General features: G+C 43.3%; 1 protein-coding gene across 5 annotated transcripts; it reads right to left on the bottom strand.

The window, feature by feature from the left end:
- Positions 1 to 12,330: 12,330 nt before the first annotated feature.
- On the bottom strand, positions 12,331 to 21,162 carry LOC137612063 (SERPINE1 mRNA-binding protein 1-like). 5 transcript variants are annotated; one of them, XM_068340381.1, is made up of 13 exons: positions 20,788 to 21,162; positions 19,705 to 19,888; positions 19,399 to 19,539; positions 18,821 to 18,892; positions 18,376 to 18,450; positions 17,967 to 18,144; positions 17,515 to 17,580; positions 16,680 to 16,868; positions 13,455 to 16,594; positions 13,164 to 13,322; positions 12,930 to 13,073; positions 12,724 to 12,849; positions 12,331 to 12,588 (listed from the first exon to the last, which is right to left on the bottom strand). In XM_068340381.1, exons 1-9 carry the CDS (start codon positions 21,041 to 21,043, stop codon positions 16,535 to 16,537), a joined length of 1,221 nt encoding a protein of 406 aa, XP_068196482.1. In that variant the 5' UTR covers positions 21,044 to 21,162; the 3' UTR covers positions 12,331 to 12,588; positions 12,724 to 12,849; positions 12,930 to 13,073; positions 13,164 to 13,322; positions 13,455 to 16,534. The 5 variants fall into 5 exon arrangements, with proteins under 5 accessions (XP_068196482.1, XP_068196483.1, XP_068196481.1 ...); XM_068340382.1 differs by having other exon boundaries at positions 13,164 to 13,279; XM_068340380.1 differs by having other exon boundaries at positions 13,164 to 16,594.
- Positions 21,163 to 21,447: the final 285 nt, after the last annotated feature.

Raw genomic sequence — 21,447 nt, 5'->3', positions numbered from 1 at the left:
TATCTTCTACACACCTCGAAGTAAGAGGAGATATAGTAATGCAAACAACTAATTTAGAAGTTTGTACTGCGTACAAAATTGTATTCGATTTTAGGGGGAGAGGGGGGGGCAAGTACGCAATCGTTCGGTTCTTAAAATTAATTTGAAAGTCACAGCCGGAAGCTATTAACAATATAACAAAGTCTAACTTTGTCTCAATGTTTTTGTAGGAACCCACTATTACCACCAGGGGGCGACACGATCACAGATCACTCAAGAATGTATAATACATTAATTGTCACGTCTTCCGAAACTTTGTTGTGTAGTTTTTCACGGAACACTTTAACAGGGAAGGAAAATATAATCAAATATATTCTCAGGTTTTGTTTTTACTTTGTATTTCATCCAATAATGATATAGCTAAGTACGTTGTGGAATGGGCGTCCACCGTTTAGCGGCGGACGCCGGCTGTGTAATTTGTTTGGCTCTTTGTTGTAGGTGGAGACACTGGAGACTGGTACGGGAGACTGGTATGTGACACTGATACTGGTGACTGACACTGGAGAACCAAATAAGGAAAAACAACCAGCCAGAGAAAGACACGATGCATATGTGTTAATGTATAGCGGCTCATCCTTAAGGTGGAGCCTAGAGACGGGCATAATAAATATCTGAGGTTCTCTGGAATGTGTTGTTCCTGCCCCTTGTCACGGTTCAGACAACACCAGATTTTGTGTTAGGGACAGAGAACCCAGATCTGCTTAGAAATGTTGTATTAGGATAAAAATACACATTTGATGAACGAAACGGTTTGTTTCTTGTTCTTCCTTCCGGTTTTGAACACGCACAACTGCTGTGGGTGGACTTCGGGATAAAAGTCCGTTTACCTAACAACAGATAAAAAGCTAGGAAATTCAACGTTACCATTATGTTCGCCTTGCACTGTTGGTGATTTTGTACTCAAATCATAGAAAAATACTGCTTTTAATTTAATTGCATAAAGGTATGTATTACTGCTGTTATAGTTATGAGAAGAGTAGGAAATGTATTCACTGAGCAGGAAGTGATTTGAGTAAATTTATCCGAGGTCAGGGCTTGAATATGAATTCAGCATACATGTGTTATTATGCGTGTAGTTTCTGTCCTTTAGAGGGTTTTGTGTCTTTCTCTTTGAGTTTTTGTGTTGTTTTTGGTCGTTTAGTTCAACTCAGGACTCACATCCTTTGATTGATGCTTTAACCTATCCAGCAATGAAGAATGTTGCTCGTTGAAATGATAATTCCCCATTTACAACGATCAAACAGCGTCATCAATGGAGTTTAAAATGCCTTACTGTTTGAAATTTATACAATCATTGAACTGCCTGAAATGCTAACCAGTAGTAGCCCCCCTCTGCTTTCTTGTTAGAGTGTCTTAAAGGTAAGGTAGATAGTACTTCGTCTGGCTTTGGAGACGCACTCCCATGTCACAGTAAGAATGGGAAAAGCTAAAATATGTAATACGGCTATTAACCACAGGAGGGCAGTGTAGGCACAACGTAGGTACAGTTGGATTTAATCACCGAAGAAGTTACATTTCCGGTTAGCTCTCAAAATAAAAGCATCAAAATAAGGAAATATAAATACGCGAAATATTCCAATGATGCGTTTTTAACCTTTTTTATTACATCGGTTTTGAAGAAATACTACAACCGAACATATAGACGATTTTTCACATAGAAAGAGTCAGCTGGTGAAAAAGTCTGGTAGCGCTAAAGCTACTGCTAACTCTGTCGGGGAGATGAGTGTAGTATCTTCTACACACCTCGAAGTAAGAGGAGATATAGTAATGCAAACAACTAATTTAGAAGTTTGTACTGCGTACAAAATTGTATTCGATTTTAGGGGGAGAGGGGGGGGCAGGTACGCAATCGTTCGGTTCTTAAAATTAATTTGAAAGTCACAGCCGGAAGCTATTAACAATATAACAAAGTCTAACTTTGTCTCAATGTTTTTGTAGGAACCCACTATTACCACCAGGGGGCGACACGATCACAGATCACTCAAGAATGTATAATACATTAATTGTCACGTCTTCCGAAACTTTGTTGTGTAGTTTTTCACGGAACACTTTAACAGGGAAGGAAAATATAATCAAATATATTCTCAGGTTTTGTTTTTACTTTGTATTTCATCCAATAATGATATAGCTAAGTACGTTGTGGAATGGGCGTCCACCGTTTAGCGGCGGACGCCGGCTGTGTAATTTGTTTGGCTCTTTGTTGTAGGTGGAGACACTGGAGACTGGTACGGGAGACTGGTATGTGACACTGATACTGGTGACTGACACTGGAGAACCAAATAAGGAAAAACAACCAGCCAGAGAAAGACACGATGCATATGTGTTAATGTATAGCGGCTCATCCTTAAGGTGGAGCCTAGAGACGGGCATAATAAATATCTGAGGTTCTCTGGAATGTGTTGTTCCTGCCCCTTGTCACGGTTCAGACAACACCAGATTTTGTGTTAGGGACAGAGAACCCAGATCTGCTTAGAAATGTTGTATTAGGATAAAAATACACATTTGATGAACGAAACGGTTTGTTTCTTGTTCTTCCTTCCGGTTTTGAACACGCACAACTGCTGTGGGTGGACTTCGGGATAAAAGTCCGTTTACCTAACAACAGATAAAAAGCTAGGAAATTCAACGTTACCATTATGTTCGCCTTGCACTGTTGGTGATTTTGTACTCAAATCATAGAAAAATACTGCTTTTAATTTAATTGCATAAAGGTATGTATTACTGCTGTTATAGTTATGAGAAGAGTAGGAAATGTATTCACTGAGCAGGAAGTGATTTGAGTAAATTTATCCGAGGTCAGGGCTTGAATATGAATTCAGCATACATGTGTTATTATGCGTGTAGTTTCTGTCCTTTAGAGGGTTTTGTGTCTTTCTCTTTGAGTTTTTGTGTTGTTTTTGGTCGTTTAGTTCAACTCAGGACTCACATCCTTTGATTGATGCTTTAACCTATCCAGCAATGAAGAATGTTGCTCGTTGAAATGATAATTCCCCATTTACAACGATCAAACAGCGTCATCAATGGAGTTTAAAATGCCTTACTGTTTGAAATTTATACAATCATTAAACTGCCTGAAATGCTAACCAGTAGTAGCCCCCCTCTGCTTTCTTGTTAGAGTGTCTTAAAGGTAAGGTAGATAGTACTTCGTCTGGCTTTGGAGACGCACTCCCATGTCACAGTAAGAATGGGAAAAGCTAAAATATGTAATACGGCTATTAACCACAGGAGGGCAGTGTAGGCACAACGTAGGTACAGTTGGATTTAATCACCGAAGAAGTTACATTTCCGGTTAGCTCTCAAAATAAAAGCATCAAAATAAGGAAATATAAATACGCGAAATATTCCAATGATGCGTTTTTAACCTTTTTTATTACATCGGTTTTGAAGAAATACTACAACCGAACATATAGACGATTTTTCACATAGAAAGAGTCAGCTGGTGAAAAAGTCTGGTAGCGCTAAAGCTACTGCTAACTCTGTCGGGGAGATGAGTGTAGTATCTTCTACACACCTCGAAGTAAGAGGAGATATAGTAATGCAAACAACTAATTTAGAAGTTTGTACTGCGTACAAAATTGTATTCGATTTTAGGGGGAGAGGGGGGGGCAAGTACGCAATCGTTCGGTTCTTAAAATTAATTTGAAAGTCACAGCCGGAAGCTATTAACAATATAACAAAGTCTAACTTTGTCTCAATGTTTTTGTAGGAACCCACTATTACCACCAGGGGGCGACACGATCACAGATCACTCAAGAATGTATAATACATTAATTGTCACGTCTTCCGAAACTTTGTTGTGTAGTTTTTCACGGAACACTTTAACAGGGAAGGAAAATATAATCAAATATATTCTCAGGTTTTGTTTTTACTTTGTATTTCATCCAATAATGATATAGCTAAGTACGTTGTGTAATGGGCGTCCACCGTTTAGCGGCGGACGCCGGCTGTGTAATTTGTTTGGCTCTTTGTTGTAGGTGGAGACACTGGAGACTGGTACGGGAGACTGGTATGTGACACTGATACTGGTGACTGACACTGGAGAACCAAATAAGGAAAAACAACCAGCCAGAGAAAGACACGATGCATATGTGTTAATGTATAGCGGCTCATCCTTAAGGTGGAGCCTAGAGACGGGCATAATAAATATCTGAGGTTCTCTGGAATGTGTTGTTCCTGCCCCTTGTCACGGTTCAGACAACACCAGATTTTGTGTTAGGGACAGAGAACCCAGATCTGCTTAGAAATGTTGTATTAGGATAAAAATACACATTTGATGAACGAAACGGTTTGTTTCTTGTTCTTCCTTCCGGTTTTGAACACGCACAACTGCTGTGGGTGGACTTCGGGATAAAAGTCCGTTTACCTAACAACAGATAAAAAGCTAGGAAATTCAACGTTACCATTATGTTCGCCTTGCACTGTTGGTGATTTTGTACTCAAATCATAGAAAAATACTGCTTTTAATTTAATTGCATAAAGGTATGTATTACTGCTGTTATAGTTATGAGAAGAGTAGGAAATGTATTCACTGAGCAGGAAGTGATTTGAGTAAATTTATCCGAGGTCAGGGCTTGAATATGAATTCAGCATACATGTGTTATTATGCGTGTAGTTTCTGTCCTTTAGAGGGTTTTGTGTCTTTCTCTTTGAGTTTTTGTGTTGTTTTTGGTCGTTTAGTTCAACTCAGGACTCACATCCTTTGATTGATGCTTTAACCTATCCAGCAATGAAGAATGTTGCTCGTTGAAATGATAATTCCCCATTTACAACGATCAAACAGCGTCATCAATGGAGTTTAAAATGCCTTACTGTTTGAAATTTATACAATCATTAAACTGCCTGAAATGCTAACCAGTAGTAGCCCCCCTCTGCTTTCTTGTTAGAGTGTCTTAAAGGTAAGGTAGATAGTACTTCGTCTGGCTTTGGAGACGCACTCCCATGTCACAGTAAGAATGGGAAAAGCTAAAATATGTAATACGGCTATTAACCACAGGAGGGCAGTGTAGGCACAACGTAGGTACAGTTGGATTTAATCACCGAAGAAGTTACATTTCCGGTTAGCTCTCAAAATAAAAGCATCAAAATAAGGAAATATAAATACGCGAAATATTCCAATGATGCGTTTTTAACCTTTTTTATTACATCGGTTTTGAAGAAATACTACAACCGAACATATAGACGATTTTTCACATAGAAAGAGTCAGCTGGTGAAAAAGTCTGGTAGCGCTAAAGCTACTGCTAACTCTGTCGGGGAGATGAGTGTAGTATCTTCTACACACCTCGAAGTAAGAGGAGATATAGTAATGCAAACAACTAATTTAGAAGTTTGTACTGCGTACAAAATTGTATTCGATTTTAGGGGGAGAGGGGGGGGCAAGTACGCAATCGTTCGGTTCTTAAAATTAATTTGAAAGTCACAGCCGGAAGCTATTAACAATATAACAAAGTCTAACTTTGTCTCAATGTTTTTGTAGGAACCCACTATTACCACCAGGGGGCGACACGATCACAGATCACTCAAGAATGTATAATACATTAATTGTCACGTCTTCCGAAACTTTGTTGTGTAGTTTTTCACGGAACACTTTAACAGGGAAGGAAAATATAATCAAATATATTCTCAGGTTTTGTTTTTACTTTGTATTTCATCCAATAATGATATAGCTAAGTACGTTGTGTAATGGGCGTCCACCGTTTAGCGGCGGACGCCGGCTGTGTAATTTGTTTGGCTCTTTGTTGTAGGTGGAGACACTGGAGACTGGTACGGGAGACTGGTATGTGACACTGATACTGGTGACTGACACTGGAGAACCAAATAAGGAAAAACAACCAGCCAGAGAAAGACACGATGCATATGTGTTAATGTATAGCGGCTCATCCTTAAGGTGGAGCCTAGAGACGGGCATAATAAATATCTGAGGTTCTCTGGAATGTGTTGTTCCTGCCCCTTGTCACGGTTCAGACAACACCAGATTTTGTGTTAGGGACAGAGAACCCAGATCTGCTTAGAAATGTTGTATTAGGATAAAAATACACATTTGATGAACGAAACGGTTTGTTTCTTGTTCTTCCTTCCGGTTTTGAACACGCACAACTGCTGTGGGTGGACTTCGGGATAAAAGTCCGTTTACCTAACAACAGATAAAAAGCTAGGAAATTCAACGTTACCATTATGTTCGCCTTGCACTGTTGGTGATTTTGTACTCAAATCATAGAAAAATACTGCTTTTAATTTAATTGCATAAAGGTATGTATTACTGCTGTTATAGTTATGAGAAGAGTAGGAAATGTATTCACTGAGCAGGAAGTGATTTGAGTAAATTTATCCGAGGTCAGGGCTTGAATATGAATTCAGCATACATGTGTTATTATGCGTGTAGTTTCTGTCCTTTAGAGGGTTTTGTGTCTTTCTCTTTGAGTTTTTGTGTTGTTTTTGGTCGTTTAGTTCAACTCAGGACTCACATCCTTTGATTGATGCTTTAACCTATCCAGCAATGAAGAATGTTGCTCGTTGAAATGATAATTCCCCATTTACAACGATCAAACAGCGTCATCAATGGAGTTTAAAATGCCTTACTGTTTGAAATTTATACAATCATTAAACTGCCTGAAATGCTAACCAGTAGTAGCCCCCCTCTGCTTTCTTGTTAGAGTGTCTTAAAGGTAAGGTAGATAGTACTTCGTCTGGCTTTGGAGACGCACTCCCATGTCACAGTAAGAATGGGAAAAGCTAAAATATGTAATACGGCTATTAACCACAGGAGGGCAGTGTAGGCACAACGTAGGTACAGTTGGATTTAATCACCGAAGAAGTTACATTTCCGGTTAGCTCTCAAAATAAAAGCATCAAAATAAGGAAATATAAATACGCGAAATATTCCAATGATGCGTTTTTAACCTTTTTTATTACATCGGTTTTGAAGAAATACTACAACCGAACATATAGACGATTTTTCACATAGAAAGAGTCAGCTGGTGAAAAAGTCTGGTAGCGCTAAAGCTACTGCTAACTCTGTCGGGGAGATGAGTGTAGTATCTTCTACACACCTCGAAGTAAGAGGAGATATAGTAATGCAAACAACTAATTTAGAAGTTTGTACTGCGTACAAAATTGTATTCGATTTTAGGGGGAGAGGGGGGGGCAAGTACGCAATCGTTCGGTTCTTAAAATTAATTTGAAAGTCACAGCCGGAAGCTATTAACAATATAACAAAGTCTAACTTTGTCTCAATGTTTTTGTAGGAACCCACTATTACCACCAGGGGGCGACACGATCACAGATCACTCAAGAATGTATAATACATTAATTGTCACGTCTTCCGAAACTTTGTTGTGTAGTTTTTCACGGAACACTTTAACAGGGAAGGAAAATATAATCAAATATATTCTCAGGTTTTGTTTTTACTTTGTATTTCATCCAATAATGATATAGCTAAGTACGTTGTGGAATGGGCGTCCACCGTTTAGCGGCGGACGCCGGCTGTGTAATTTGTTTGGCTCTTTGTTGTAGGTGGAGACACTGGAGACTGGTACGGGAGACTGGTATGTGACACTGATACTGGTGACTGACACTGGAGAACCAAATAAGGAAAAACAACCAGCCAGAGAAAGACACGATGCATATGTGTTAATGTATAGCGGCTCATCCTTAAGGTGGAGCCTAGAGACGGGCATAATAAATATCTGAGGTTCTCTGGAATGTGTTGTTCCTGCCCCTTGTCACGGTTCAGACAACACCAGATTTTGTGTTAGGGACAGAGAACCCAGATCTGCTTAGAAATGTTGTATTAGGATAAAAATACACATTTGATGAACGAAACGGTTTGTTTCTTGTTCTTCCTTCCGGTTTTGAACACGCACAACTGCTGTGGGTGGACTTCGGGATAAAAGTCCGTTTACCTAACAACAGATAAAAAGCTAGGAAATTCAACGTTACCATTATGTTCGCCTTGCACTGTTGGTGATTTTGTACTCAAATCATAGAAAAATACTGCTTTTAATTTAATTGCATAAAGGTATGTATTACTGCTGTTATAGTTATGAGAAGAGTAGGAAATGTATTCACTGAGCAGGAAGTGATTTGAGTAAATTTATCCGAGGTCAGGGCTTGAATATGAATTCAGCATACATGTGTTATTATGCGTGTAGTTTCTGTCCTTTAGAGGGTTTTGTGTCTTTCTCTTTGAGTTTTTGTGTTGTTTTTGGTCGTTTAGTTCAACTCAGGACTCACATCCTTTGATTGATGCTTTAACCTATCCAGCAATGAAGAATGTTGCTCGTTGAAATGATAATTCCCCATTTACAACGATCAAACAGCGTCATCAATGGAGTTTAAAATGCCTTACTGTTTGAAATTTATACAATCATTAAACTGCCTGAAATGCTAACCAGTAGTAGCCCCCCTCTGCTTTCTTGTTAGAGTGTCTTAAAGGTAAGGTAGATAGTACTTCGTCTGGCTTTGGAGACGCACTCCCATGTCACAGTAAGAATGGGAAAAGCTAAAATATGTAATACGGCTATTAACCACAGGAGGGCAGTGTAGGCACAACGTAGGTACAGTTGGATTTAATCACCGAAGAAGTTACATTTCCGGTTAGCTCTCAAAATAAAAGCATCAAAATAAGGAAATATAAATACGCGAAATATTCCAATGATGCGTTTTTAACCTTTTTTATTACATCGGTTTTGAAGAAATACTACAACCGAACATATAGACGATTTTTCACATAGAAAGAGTCAGCTGGTGAAAAAGTCTGGTAGCGCTAAAGCTACTGCTAACTCTGTCGGGGAGATGAGTGTAGTATCTTCTACACACCTCGAAGTAAGAGGAGATATAGTAATGCAAACAACTAATTTAGAAGTTTGTACTGCGTACAAAATTGTATTCGATTTTAGGGGGAGAGGGGGGGGCAAGTACGCAATCGTTCGGTTCTTAAAATTAATTTGAAAGTCACAGCCGGAAGCTATTAACAATATAACAAAGTCTAACTTTGTCTCAATGTTTTTGTAGGAACCCACTATTACCACCAGGGGGCGACACGATCACAGATCACTCAAGAATGTATAATACATTAATTGTCACGTCTTCCGAAACTTTGTTGTGTAGTTTTTCACGGAACACTTTAACAGGGAAGGAAAATATAATCAAATATATTCTCAGGTTTTGTTTTTACTTTGTATTTCATCCAATAATGATATAGCTAAGTACGTTGTGGAATGGGCGTCCACCGTTTAGCGGCGGACGCCGGCTGTGTAATTTGTTTGGCTCTTTGTTGTAGGTGGAGACACTGGAGACTGGTACGGGAGACTGGTATGTGACACTGATACTGGTGACTGACACTGGAGAACCAAATAAGGAAAAACAACCAGCCAGAGAAAGACACGATGCATATGTGTTAATGTATAGCGGCTCATCCTTAAGGTGGAGCCTAGAGACGGGCATAATAAATATCTGAGGTTCTCTGGAATGTGTTGTTCCTGCCCCTTGTCACGGTTCAGACAACACCAGATTTTGTGTTAGGGACAGAGAACCCAGATCTGCTTAGAAATGTTGTATTAGGATAAAAATACACATTTGATGAACGAAACGGTTTGTTTCTTGTTCTTCCTTCCGGTTTTGAACACGCACAACTGCTGTGGGTGGACTTCGGGATAAAAGTCCGTTTACCTAACAACAGATAAAAAGCTAGGAAATTCAACGTTACCATTATGTTCGCCTTGCACTGTTGGTGATTTTGTACTCAAATCATAGAAAAATACTGCTTTTAATTTAATTGCATAAAGGTATGTATTACTGCTGTTATAGTTATGAGAAGAGTAGGAAATGTATTCACTGAGCAGGAAGTGATTTGAGTAAATTTATCCGAGGTCAGGGCTTGAATATGAATTCAGCATACATGTGTTATTATGCGTGTAGTTTCTGTCCTTTAGAGGGTTTTGTGTCTTTCTCTTTGAGTTTTTGTGTTGTTTTTGGTCGTTTAGTTCAACTCAGGACTCACATCCTTTGATTGATGCTTTAACCTATCCAGCAATGAAGAATGTTGCTCGTTGAAATGATAATTCCCCATTTACAACGATCAAACAGCGTCATCAATGGAGTTTAAAATGCCTTACTGTTTGAAATTTATACAATCATTAAACTGCCTGAAATGCTAACCAGTAGTAGCCCCCCTCTGCTTTCTTGTTAGAGTGTCTTAAAGGTAAGGTAGATAGTACTTCGTCTGGCTTTGGAGACGCACTCCCATGTCACAGTAAGAATGGGAAAAGCTAAAATATGTAATACGGCTATTAACCACAGGAGGGCAGTGTAGGCACAACGTAGGTACAGTTGGATTTAATCACCAAAGAAGTTACATTTCCGGTTAGCTCTCAAAATAAAAGCATCAAAATAAGGAAATATAAATACGCGAAATATTCCAATGATGCGTTTTTAACCTTTTTTATTACATCGGTTTTGAAGAAATACTACAACCGAACATATAGACGATTTTTCACATAGAAAGAGTCAGCTGGTGAAAAAGTCTGGTAGCGCTAAAGCTACTGCTAACTCTGTCGGGGAGATGAGTGTAGTATCTTCTACACACCTCGAAGTAAGAGGAGATATAGTAATGCAAACAACTAATTTAGAAGTTTGTACTGCGTACAAAATTGTATTCGTTTTTAGGGGGAGAGGGGGGGGCAAGTACGCAATCGTTCGGTTCTTAAAATTAATTTGAAAGTCACAGCCGGAAGCTATTAACAATATAACAAAGTCTAACTTTGTCTCAATGTTTTTGTAGGAACCCACTATTACCACCAGGGGGCGACACGATCACAGATCACTCAAGAATGTATAATACATTAATTGTCACGTCTTCCGAAACTTTGTTGTGTAGTTTTTCACCGAACACTTTAACAGTGAAGGAAAATATAATCAAATATATTCTCAGGTTTTGTTTTTACTTTGTATTTCATCCAATAATGATATAGCTAAATACGTTGTGTAATGGGCGTCCACCGTTTAGCGGCGGACGCCGGCTGTGTAATTTGTTTGGCTCTTTGTTGTAGGTGGAGACACTGGAGACTGGTACGGGAGACTGGTACGTGAGACTGATACTGGTGACTGACACTGGAGAACCAAATAAGGAAAAACAACCAGCCAGAGAAAGACACGATGCATATGTGTTAATGTATAGCGGCTCATCCTTAAGGTGGAGCCTAGAGACGGGCATAATAAATATCTGAGGTTCTCTGGAATGTGTTGTTCCTGCCCCTTGTCACGGTTCAGACAACACCAGATTTTGTGTTAGGGACAGAGAACCCAGATCTGCTTAGAAATGTTGTATTAGGATAAAAATACACATTTGATGAACGAAACGGTTTGTTTCTTGTTCTTCCTTCCGGTTTTGAACACACAACTGCTGTGGGTGGACTTCGGGATAAAAGTCCGTTTACCTAACAACAGATAAAAAGCTAGGAAATTCAACGTTACCATTATGTTCGCCTTGCACTGTTGGTGATTTTGTACTCAAATCATAGAAAAAGACTTGTTTTGATTTAATTTAATTGCGTAAAGGTATGTATTACTGCTGTTATAGTTATGAGGAGAGTAGGAAATGTATTCACTGAGCAGGAAGTGATTTGAGTAAATTTATCCGAGGTCAGGGCTTGAATATGAATTCAGCATACATGTGTTATTATGCCTGTAGTTTCTGTCCTTTAGAGGGTTTTGTGTCTTTGTCTTTGAGTTTTTGTGTTGTTTTTGGTCGTTTAGTTCACCTCAGGACTCACATCCTTTGATTGATGCTTTAACCTATCCAGCAATCAAGAATGTTGCTCGTTGAAATGATAATTCCTCAGTCAGAATGGGAAAAGCTAAAATATGTAATACGGCCATTGACCACAGGAGGGCAGCGTCACCAAAATGTCTTCATGTCTGGTGGTCGCGCAAAATAAAAGCATCAAACGAACAAGAAAGATATTTGATTCAATTTCACGAGAAAAGTACGACCAAAAACTGGTGACGAGTTTTTCATGTTTTTACATCATGTGGGAGGGGACGTGGCCCCCTCTCCAAACCTTGGGAACTTTAGAAGGAGGGTGTTATGAAGCCTCAAATCAGAAATAACTGATATTTTACTGTTATCATGAACGAGATAAAATGCTGGTATAGCAGGAGTGTACCGCTGCTGCCAGGCATCTAACAAACTCACCAGGTCTGTAGGTAATTGCAGCAAAAAAGGTAGGATCGATTTTTTTGTGAAGAAGAACCTGTAATGTGATAAATAGAAAAAACACTGCTGAACCACAAAGTATTGAGTAACAGAATTGTATTAATATACAACAGAGGAATAAAAAGTTCAAGTCAAATATGTATAAAAAAATCAATCGTCCAGTCTATTCATGAAGCTGCTAATGGTGGGAGGAGCTTCTGTGGCAAAGGGGGAGGGGATCCAGTGCTGGTGGGGGCTGGGGGTGGGAAGAGTTTCTGCAGCTGCAGCACCGTGTTCCCGTTGGGAAGCTGAGCTGTCCGTCTGGCAGACCTCCGTCGTGGCCCGAGCAGCGGTCAGGCTGCAACAAACATGACAATCGATCAGTGAATTGATCAGTGAATCAATCGTGAGTCAATCAGTGAATCCATTGCCCTTTGCTTTCAGGAAGTTGTGGGCCAGACCTCTGGCTCCTCCCACACACACACTCACTTACTGTGCTGTGATTGGATGTGTCTCTGTCAGGTGGGGACTCGTCCTCTGGGCGCCGTCCAGGTGCAGCAGGCGTCTCAGGAGGGGGACGAACGGCCGCTGGTCCACCAGCTCGGAGTCGTCGTCTGAACTGATTCAGAAACAGATTAGGGTCAGCTGATTGGACGCCAGTCTCTGAGGGAGATCAACAGCTACTGACAGACTCCTTACGTCCACGAGACCGTCTTGATTCCAGATCCCTGCTCCGCCTGTCCTGCTGCATCTCCTCCATTAGCCGCCTTGCACTGTGTCTAAACTGATGGATGAGCCTGAGGATGTTCGATTGATCGGGTTCAGGAGCGTCCACATCTGGAACTGGGGACAAAACAGACAGAAGACGGTTCTGAGTCAATGCTCTGATGGAGGACACGTCCCAGTCCAAATAACTGGCGTCCAAAGCTCCACCTTCCACTGAAGACGTCTTTTCCTTTCTTCATCGTTGACGATCGTCATCGCCACCTTATGTCCATGTCACCGAAGCTCCCTACCCAGAATCCTTTGCAGTGTAGCAAGTGTCGTTTCTGTACAGAAAACAGCCATGAGGGATCTCTACGAGTTCATGATCTGTGATGAGAGAAGATGGAGAGAAGACCTGTGTGTGTTTAACCAGTGACAGGCATTCAGTGACACTGAGTGTTTCCTGGTGAATTCGTGTTCCTGCGAACAGACAAAACACCGACGGGACTCGAACCCAACCTGACATGAAGATGTAATCCAACAACGATGTGAGGGGCTCCGCAGGAGAACCACCGCAGCGGGTCTCACCAGCAGGTGGAACCACTGCACGACAAGTTCTTCAAATCCCTGAAGACCCAAACAAAAGCAGAACACCCGTCCACTGGCTTCAGCTTTTAAACCCATCCACCAAAATGTCTGCTTTAAGTCGAGTCCCCAAAGCGGAGGCCCAACTTTAGAGAGAGACCGAACAGCGGCTGGTTCTGAACGGAGGTCACCGAGTTTAGGCCTGAAGCTAGCTGACAGTGGCTAACCCGCCGCTACCTGTTAGCTCCCCGTTAGTCACCTCTTAACTGCTAGCTCCCTGTTAGCCACTTTTTCTTTGAAAACCGCTCCACGTTAAATCTTCCTCCGTGTTTTTCCTGGTTTCCGTGAACCAATATGCTTCCGGTCCATTTTCTCCGGTTCACTAAACTCCAACCTGCACTGGAGCCGGAAATCCACCTGCTTTGTTTTCTGGTGACGTCAGCGAGCGGAACGACCGTCATCACGGCTTGTTTCAGCCGAGCCAAACTTGGTGAAACACCGAGTCACCTCTCGGATCGGCTGAATTCGGCAACGTTCGTTCCTGCTATGACGTCATCATTTGAACCAATTTGGATTTTAATTAACTACGTTTAAACCAAGTAGGTTTTTTTAAACTAACTAGTTTGTGAACTAACTTACCCACTAGGTTTACAAGAAATTTAACTAGGTTTGTAATGATTATTGAACATACACTGTATTTGTTATTTATCATTTATGTTTACACTGTATGTTTTCACTTTTACACTAATCCTGCTTTATATGCTTTCAAATGCCCCTTGAGGACTAATAAAGGTTTTGAATTTGAATCATTATGCTTTGATTAAAGACTGAAGCCATTTAGTTCCAGAGGAAGTATTTTTCTGGATGGTTTGCCCACATCTAACGATCATATAACAGACATACATACATTATTCAAACATCGGTGTGAACAAGTTTTAAGAAAATTTGATGAAAGAAGAAAGTAAAAGATCACATAGCATTTTGGGAATGTTTTGCAGTTTAGTGCATTTGTGACATATTTCTACCCAAACTACTTGCGGATCTGTCAGGTTTCTGATGTGTAACTACAGAGACAAAATGTTTTTTTAACGATGTTCCAAAATAGCAACAGCATTAGCTTCAGTATTTGGTTGTTGTGTGTACAAAATTCTGTTAATGATCTTGAAATGAAATCAACCACCAGAATTATCCAAATTCCAATTTACAAAAAAAAAAATTCCAACGCACACCTTCAATGGTTGAATGTTGTGTAAAAAAAATACAAGATGCTGGATTTTGTCCCAGAAAGGAAATGAAACGCACTAAATCATTAAAACCTTGATGAAAGGTGTCATTTATTTTAGCTATCTGTTCCGAACAAACCAGCAATAAGCAAACCAAACCCTTCTGGTGCGTTCAGGTTCCTCGTGATTTGTAGTAACTTGGAGTTGTTCTCACCACAGCTGTATATTGAATGAACTGACCACATGAAATGTGTTCTCACTTTTAAAAATCACAGAATGGATTTTCAAAAACCCAAACAGTCACTGGCAGATACATTTAACACCTCTAGAGCAATTTATTAGAACAGGGATGTTTGCAGAGTTTCACCGTCATGTGGCTCAAACGGTTCTATGAGAAAAGCGCTCCGGCCATCTGTGTCAGAACGCCATTACCTTTAACCCCCCCACCCCTTGAAATGTGACATCCACCCCTCCTTCATTAACAGGAAGCGCTCGCTGGGACACAGATGGCCGAGAGTGCCGTTAGCTTACGTTACATTCTGTAGCTCAGGTTTGCTCCACAATGACTGCGGACATTTCTTTCAGACAAAAAGAACAAAAAAACAAACTGGTGCTACAATAAAACGGCAAATATGGTTGGCAGAAATCAGGGGCGGGGACACAATCACCGGAAGACCGGTGGCGGTAAAAGCCAGCGCTTTACAGATACTGTAACAGCGAGACGCGCCCGTCGCTCTCACCGCAACAGACGGGAAACCTGCAGGCCGTCGGAGAACGGCACGTTCAGAGAGGAGGAATACTTCAATCCTAAGTCATTAGCTGCGATATTCACACGTCCAACATCACACACACTTTGCTGCACGCACACGTGCAAACACGCACACACACACGCACAACTCAACAAAAGAAAAAAAAACTGCTTAGTGGTCCTGAAATTACAAGAAGTACAGTCTGTATGACCTAAAGGACCAGCCTACAGATACACATTGGGCCCTGGAACACCCTGAAAATACAGGTAGCACACCTGGAATGGGAGGGGGGTGGGGTTATGAAGCATCACTAAGCACTGGTCCACTAAAAAAAATAAAAATAATAAAATTAAAAGGCAAGCTATCAAAAAGGAAACGAGGCGTTTACTTCCACTGCACAACTAGCAGAAAAATACCAAGCTTTAGTCGTAGGTCACTTGGCCTGGTTACCCATCATGCCTTGTGCCTCGCAGAGGGATGGGTAGTCAGGATCAGAGGAACAATGTATGTTCACACAGCTAGCGAGTGCAGGGGGTTCTATGTAGTGTCGACCACGTCAGTGTGTATTACAGGGGGGGGGGGACTCCAGGAAAAAGTCTTTTCTAGGACGACCCCGTAATACTGAAGTCACGAGAAACAGAAGCCTGGAGGGGGGAGAAAGGGACACGCTTCAAACTAATGTCAGAATGATTTCAAGCAGCACGAAAAATATCGATGCAGGATATCAGAAAAAAAAAAAGAAAAAAAAAGGTGTGAAAACATCCCTGCTTCCATGTTCCTAAATACAAAACTTCAGTGTAACAAGAGGTCCTTTTCCCGCCTTTTTGTCTTTTGTTCTCTTTTAAAACAGGTAAGATCAGGTAAAGTTCTAGTCCTCGAGGGGGGTGTGGGGGTGTGGGTGGGATGGGATGACAGTCGTTTTCGTCGTTTTAAAATTTTTTTTTCCGCGTCGTTTTCTTATATAGATGTGGTAAGCATGCAAGCCTCGTAGAGGAGGAGCCCGGAGGGGCTGACGGGTGGACTGGTGGTGGAAGGGGGGCGTCTAGGCCAGCGCTGGGAAGGCCTCGGGATCATCCACGTTGGGGACCGACACGCCGCTGGCCTGAGGGGGGGGCAAACACAAGACTGTTTGGGTTAGAGAGCTCACAGAACAGCTGGGACGTCGGGGCAACAGGTTTCATCGTCACCTTTTCGGACCGTCCTCCACCACGTGACGTCCTGCTGCCGCCCCCGCCGCGGCCCCCCCTGCCTCCACGAGCCCCCCCGCGCCCGCGGCCGGGGCGCCCCAGGTCTCCAAAGTTGATCTCCAGCTGGGATGTGATGTCGTTGGCTGGTTTGCGGAAGTGGTGGTCGGCTGACTCATCGGGATTGGCCTGCTGGAGGGAGATAGGAGTGGACAGGAGCAGATAGGAGAGGACAGGAGCGGATAGGAGTGGACAGGAGCGGATTGGAGTGGACAGGAGCGGATAGGAGTGGACAGGAGCCGATAGGAGTGGACAGGAGCAGATAGGAGCAGATAGGAATGGACAGGAGCGGATAGGAGTGGATAGGAAAAGACAAGAATGGATAGGAGAAGATAGGAGTGGATTGGAGCAGATAGGAGTGGATAGGAGCAGATAGGAGCAGATAGGAGTGAATAGGAGCAGATAGGAGTGGATAGGAGCAGATAGGAGTGGATAGGAGCAGATAGGAGTGGACAGGAGCAGATAGGAGTGGATAGGAGCAAATAGGAGTGGATAGGAGCAGATAGGAGTGGACAGGAGCAGATAGGAGTGGACAGGAGCAGATAGAACACATAGGAGTAAAGAGGAACAGATAGGAGAAGAACGGACAGAGTCAATCAGTGTTCTTTGCACTACTAACACCTTTACATGCTTTGTCTTCTCTGGAAAAAAATCTAAATAATCCCTTTTCAATATTATGAGGTGTTTTAATCCACTGCTTTTGTGACAGGTGGTTTGTACATTGCATTGACTGAGTGTTGGATGAAACACGTGTGTGTGTGTGTGAGTATCGCAGCACCTTGTGGTACAGAGTGTGTGCCTCTGCTTCAGTCTCTGCGGCGTCAATCAAAGCACCGACAGGCCTCTGAAACAAGATGACAGCAGGAGGATCCCGTTAACTCAGCATCAGATGAGGTGGTGAGAAAAAACATCCCAACAGTTTCAGACACAAAGAACAACAGAAACAGGAAGTGAAGCGTCGGCGACTCTGACAGGATGATTTATTCTTCTTCACCTGCGACACATTCCGATGCGTCCTCCAGTTTGTCACGTTTTACAGACAAAACCGTTACGTAGCGTCTGAATTACACCGCTACTATCCACATTACACCCATCACTGCCGTTGCCATGACAGCGGGTCTGCGTTAGTGCGCATCTTCCGTGTTATGACCCGACTCAAAAGAGCCATCTGAACGTGAATCCACTAAAACATCAAGAGGAACGTGAGTGGGAGGAAATCACGTCACTCACGTCTTCGCTCTTGGACTTGTGCAGCACGTATCCCTTCTTCCATTGGCTGTCTGCGCCTTCGTTGGGCTTGCGGATGTTGAACTCCACCTTGGTGCGCTCCTTGTCCTGCATGGCCTTCCACTCGTCCAGGGTCATCTCTTTGGGGCCTTCGTTTTTAACCTCTTCCACCTCGTTCTCCCTGGAAACAAAAACACCAAACAGCCTCAGATCAGCCAATCCTCTTAGCCGTTAGCTCTGGCTGCACGCCGGCTACTCTTGAGGTTGAAAGGTCAGCGTTCATGTTTATCCGTTTACACTGAAGCCTTTTGATGAAAACACACATTCATGGGGGGGTGGGGGTCCTTCAACTGTGAGCAAACATCCAAATATCATCAAGCGTCTGAACATCTGCTGCTAAACGGATACTCACTTGTTCTCCGATCCGGCAGGAGCGTTTTCCTCTCCCTCTGGGGCCGTCTCAGGAGCGGCGGTCTGTTCAGCCTCACTGCGAACAAACACACACACACACTGTAAACACTCATCAACCGCCTGCAGCGTAGCGCGCACACAAACGCTCTTTAATGTGCGCCGGATCCTTTTATCTGGCGTTATTAAGCTTCTAGACTCATTCAGGAGACGAGAGCGACTGGCAGCACACTGTGTCCGAGACACCCCCACGCTAACCGGAGCGTTTGAGTCTGAGGACGCGACAGACAATCGGCCTCAGTTCAATAGTAAAAATAAGCAAAGTGAAAAAACGGATTGTGAGACGCACACCTTCAGGGGGGATCACACACCACCCTCTAGCTGGAGCGCCATCCGTCTGAGAGGACGGCAGAACCTCTTTAAGCAGACCAACAGCGACGGACGCTCACCTCACTTCTTCCTTCACGGCCCCCCAGTTGTTGGAGCTGCTGCCGGCCCGCTTCTCCTCTCCTTTCTGGTTGCTGCAGCAGAAAAAGAAGAAAACACACAATGACGTCTGCGGCCCACAAACACACCGGATCGAGCGATGAACATCAACTCCAGCACAATGTTACAAATCGCTGCTGAGAGAGAAACGTTTCCGGTAGAATAATCCACTCGTTTTAGGCAGCTGAAACTAGCTTGTCACGTCTAGCCTTTAAACCACAGAAGAAGAAAATCAACACATCGATTTCTGAGTTTAAGCTCCCTCTAGAAGGGAAGGTAAACGACTCGCCGACTCGCCGATTTAGGAAGAACGGCACGGCAAATATTTGACATCAACACCCGCGTCTCTTTGTTGCAGTGATGCTGCTGGATCTGTGGAACCGGAGCTCCAGGCAGCTTCAAAAACAGGTTCTAGTCACCGTCGTGCAAAAATACTGACAGTCTGTCAATAAATTAATGTAGGAGTGCCAAACAAACGCGGGCGTCTGCTTCAGGCGCTTCCTGTCAGAGGAACGTCTGCCATGCTGTGGTGTTCTCTTACGATTTGTCGCTGCCGCTGTGTCTGTCGAATTCTCGTTTCCCGCGGGAGTCAAAGCCGTCTCCTCGGCCCACGCCCCGCCCTCTTCCACCACGGCCACCCCTGCCGCCACCACGCCCTCTGGGGGGCCGATCTCCGGAGGGCCTGGGGAGTAAATAAGAAGGATGGTCAATTATTAAAATGCTGTTGTTATTAAAACACCAGTGCAAAGGATGAGGTGAAGATTCAGATAATGTAATGCACCCCCCCCAGTGATCTCATGATCTGTCATCAGCTGATAACCGGGTTTAAACGCGGTTTTAAACTCACTTGTCTGCAGAGAACTCTCCCCCTCCCTCAGGCTTGTCCTCAGCCGGCTTCTCGAAGCGGCGTTCACGAGGAGGTCGCCGGTCCGGCCGCTTATCTGCAGGTCGGCCATCGCCGCCCTGACCGCCCTGATGCTGCGAGCCGGGCTGGCCCTGCTGGTCCGGTCGTCTCCCCACCCGCCTGATACCTGGACAACACAAAACAGTTGACACTGACAACAACTCACGATTCACGTCGTAAATCTGCCTGCAGACCGGCTCACCTTCATGATGAAAAATAAAAACCCAATGAAACTTCAAAACCATCAGAATATAAATACTCTGACATGGATAGATGTTAACTTTTAACATGTCTTGGGTCACTGTATGAAAATAACGCCATCAGTATTTAAATTCACACAAATGTTTGGGAAAAAATTCTAAAAGGATGATCTTTAAAAACTCTAAAACTCTTAAAGTCTATATATCTGTCTTTAACATTAGTAATAAATAACTGTGGCTGCATCTTATTCTGAAAGTCTTGAGACTATTTTCTCATCTGGTTGGAGACTTTGGTGCTGGCGGAGGAATACACTTTGTTTCTTACTTTATGTCCAAACTTTATGTGTCTCTGGAACCTTCTCACCCCAGGCTCTCTGTAATTCTGTTTTCTCTCTTTTCTTTGTGTACAAGCTGTCTAATCATTAAAAACATCAAGATGTAACACAAGATGTAAAATATTAACCCAACAGAAACCACTAGCTCTCCCGGTACGCAGGTGAGGACGCGTCCCAATCTGCATCGCTGGTCCTGCCGCTAATGGAGGTGCGTCGACGGGACATCCTCCAGACGGTTACCCAGCCGCTAGACTCCACCTTCCACGGGATGCTGATGGAAGCCATCTCCGCGACGCAGCGCGCGGTGGACCGTACAGGTGGACGCACCTGAGCCGCGGCGTGTTGTGGTGCAGCTCACCCCGGGCTGAGGTCGTCCTCACGCCGCTCCGCTGTGTCAAACAGCGGCTAACGCCAAGCTAACGGACGCGGCACATGATGGCTGGAGGGACGGACGTAAACACGCGTCCCGAGCGGGCATGTAGCGGCTTTACCTTCCTTCTTGAGGGGCACCGGTGCCTGAGACTCCTCCTTCTTGTCCAGCAGCGGGTTCTTCCGGTCCTTCTGTGACTCCTTCTTCGGCTGCTTGGCGGCTTGAGCGGCGGTCTTCGCGGAGCCAGCGGCGGCCCCCTCCTTCTTCTTGCATTCTGCCGCCTTCAGGATCTCGAACGGGTCGGACTCGTCGTCCAATAACTGGTCGAACCGGTTGGTTACGACACAGCCGAAGCCTTCTTGCAGATGTCCGGGCATGATGGCGCCCCTTCAGCGGGATTCACCTCCGATTCTACGAGGCTTGATGCGAACAATTCGCGGGATGCTGCCACAAGATGGCTGGGAGAGATGCCCCTTCTCTTCCGGTGCGAGCACCATCCGGGACATCGCGCCGCGCCGCTCCGCGCGCACCGATCTGAGCGCGCGACGCGGCGCGACGCGGCGCGGCACGATGTTTTTACTTGCGTTATGTAACAGAGTGCGTTCAGGTCATCGAGGAAAAGCGCGCGTTCAACAAATAAACACTTATTTTACAAAAATAAATAAATAAGCACTTAATTAAAATAAATAAAAATAAATTAACACTTATTTTACATTTATTTTATAAAAACACTTTTTACGCGTAGGAAAAGTCTGCAGTGTTTGTTGAATGGAAGCATAAA

The sequence above is a fragment of the Antennarius striatus genome, chromosome 18, assembly GCF_040054535.1.
Source record: "Antennarius striatus isolate MH-2024 chromosome 18, ASM4005453v1, whole genome shotgun sequence".
Lineage (NCBI taxonomy): Eukaryota > Metazoa > Chordata > Actinopteri > Lophiiformes > Antennariidae > Antennarius > Antennarius striatus.
Note: the sequence above shows the minus strand (reverse complement) of the source record. Positions and strands in the feature narration are given on the sequence as shown.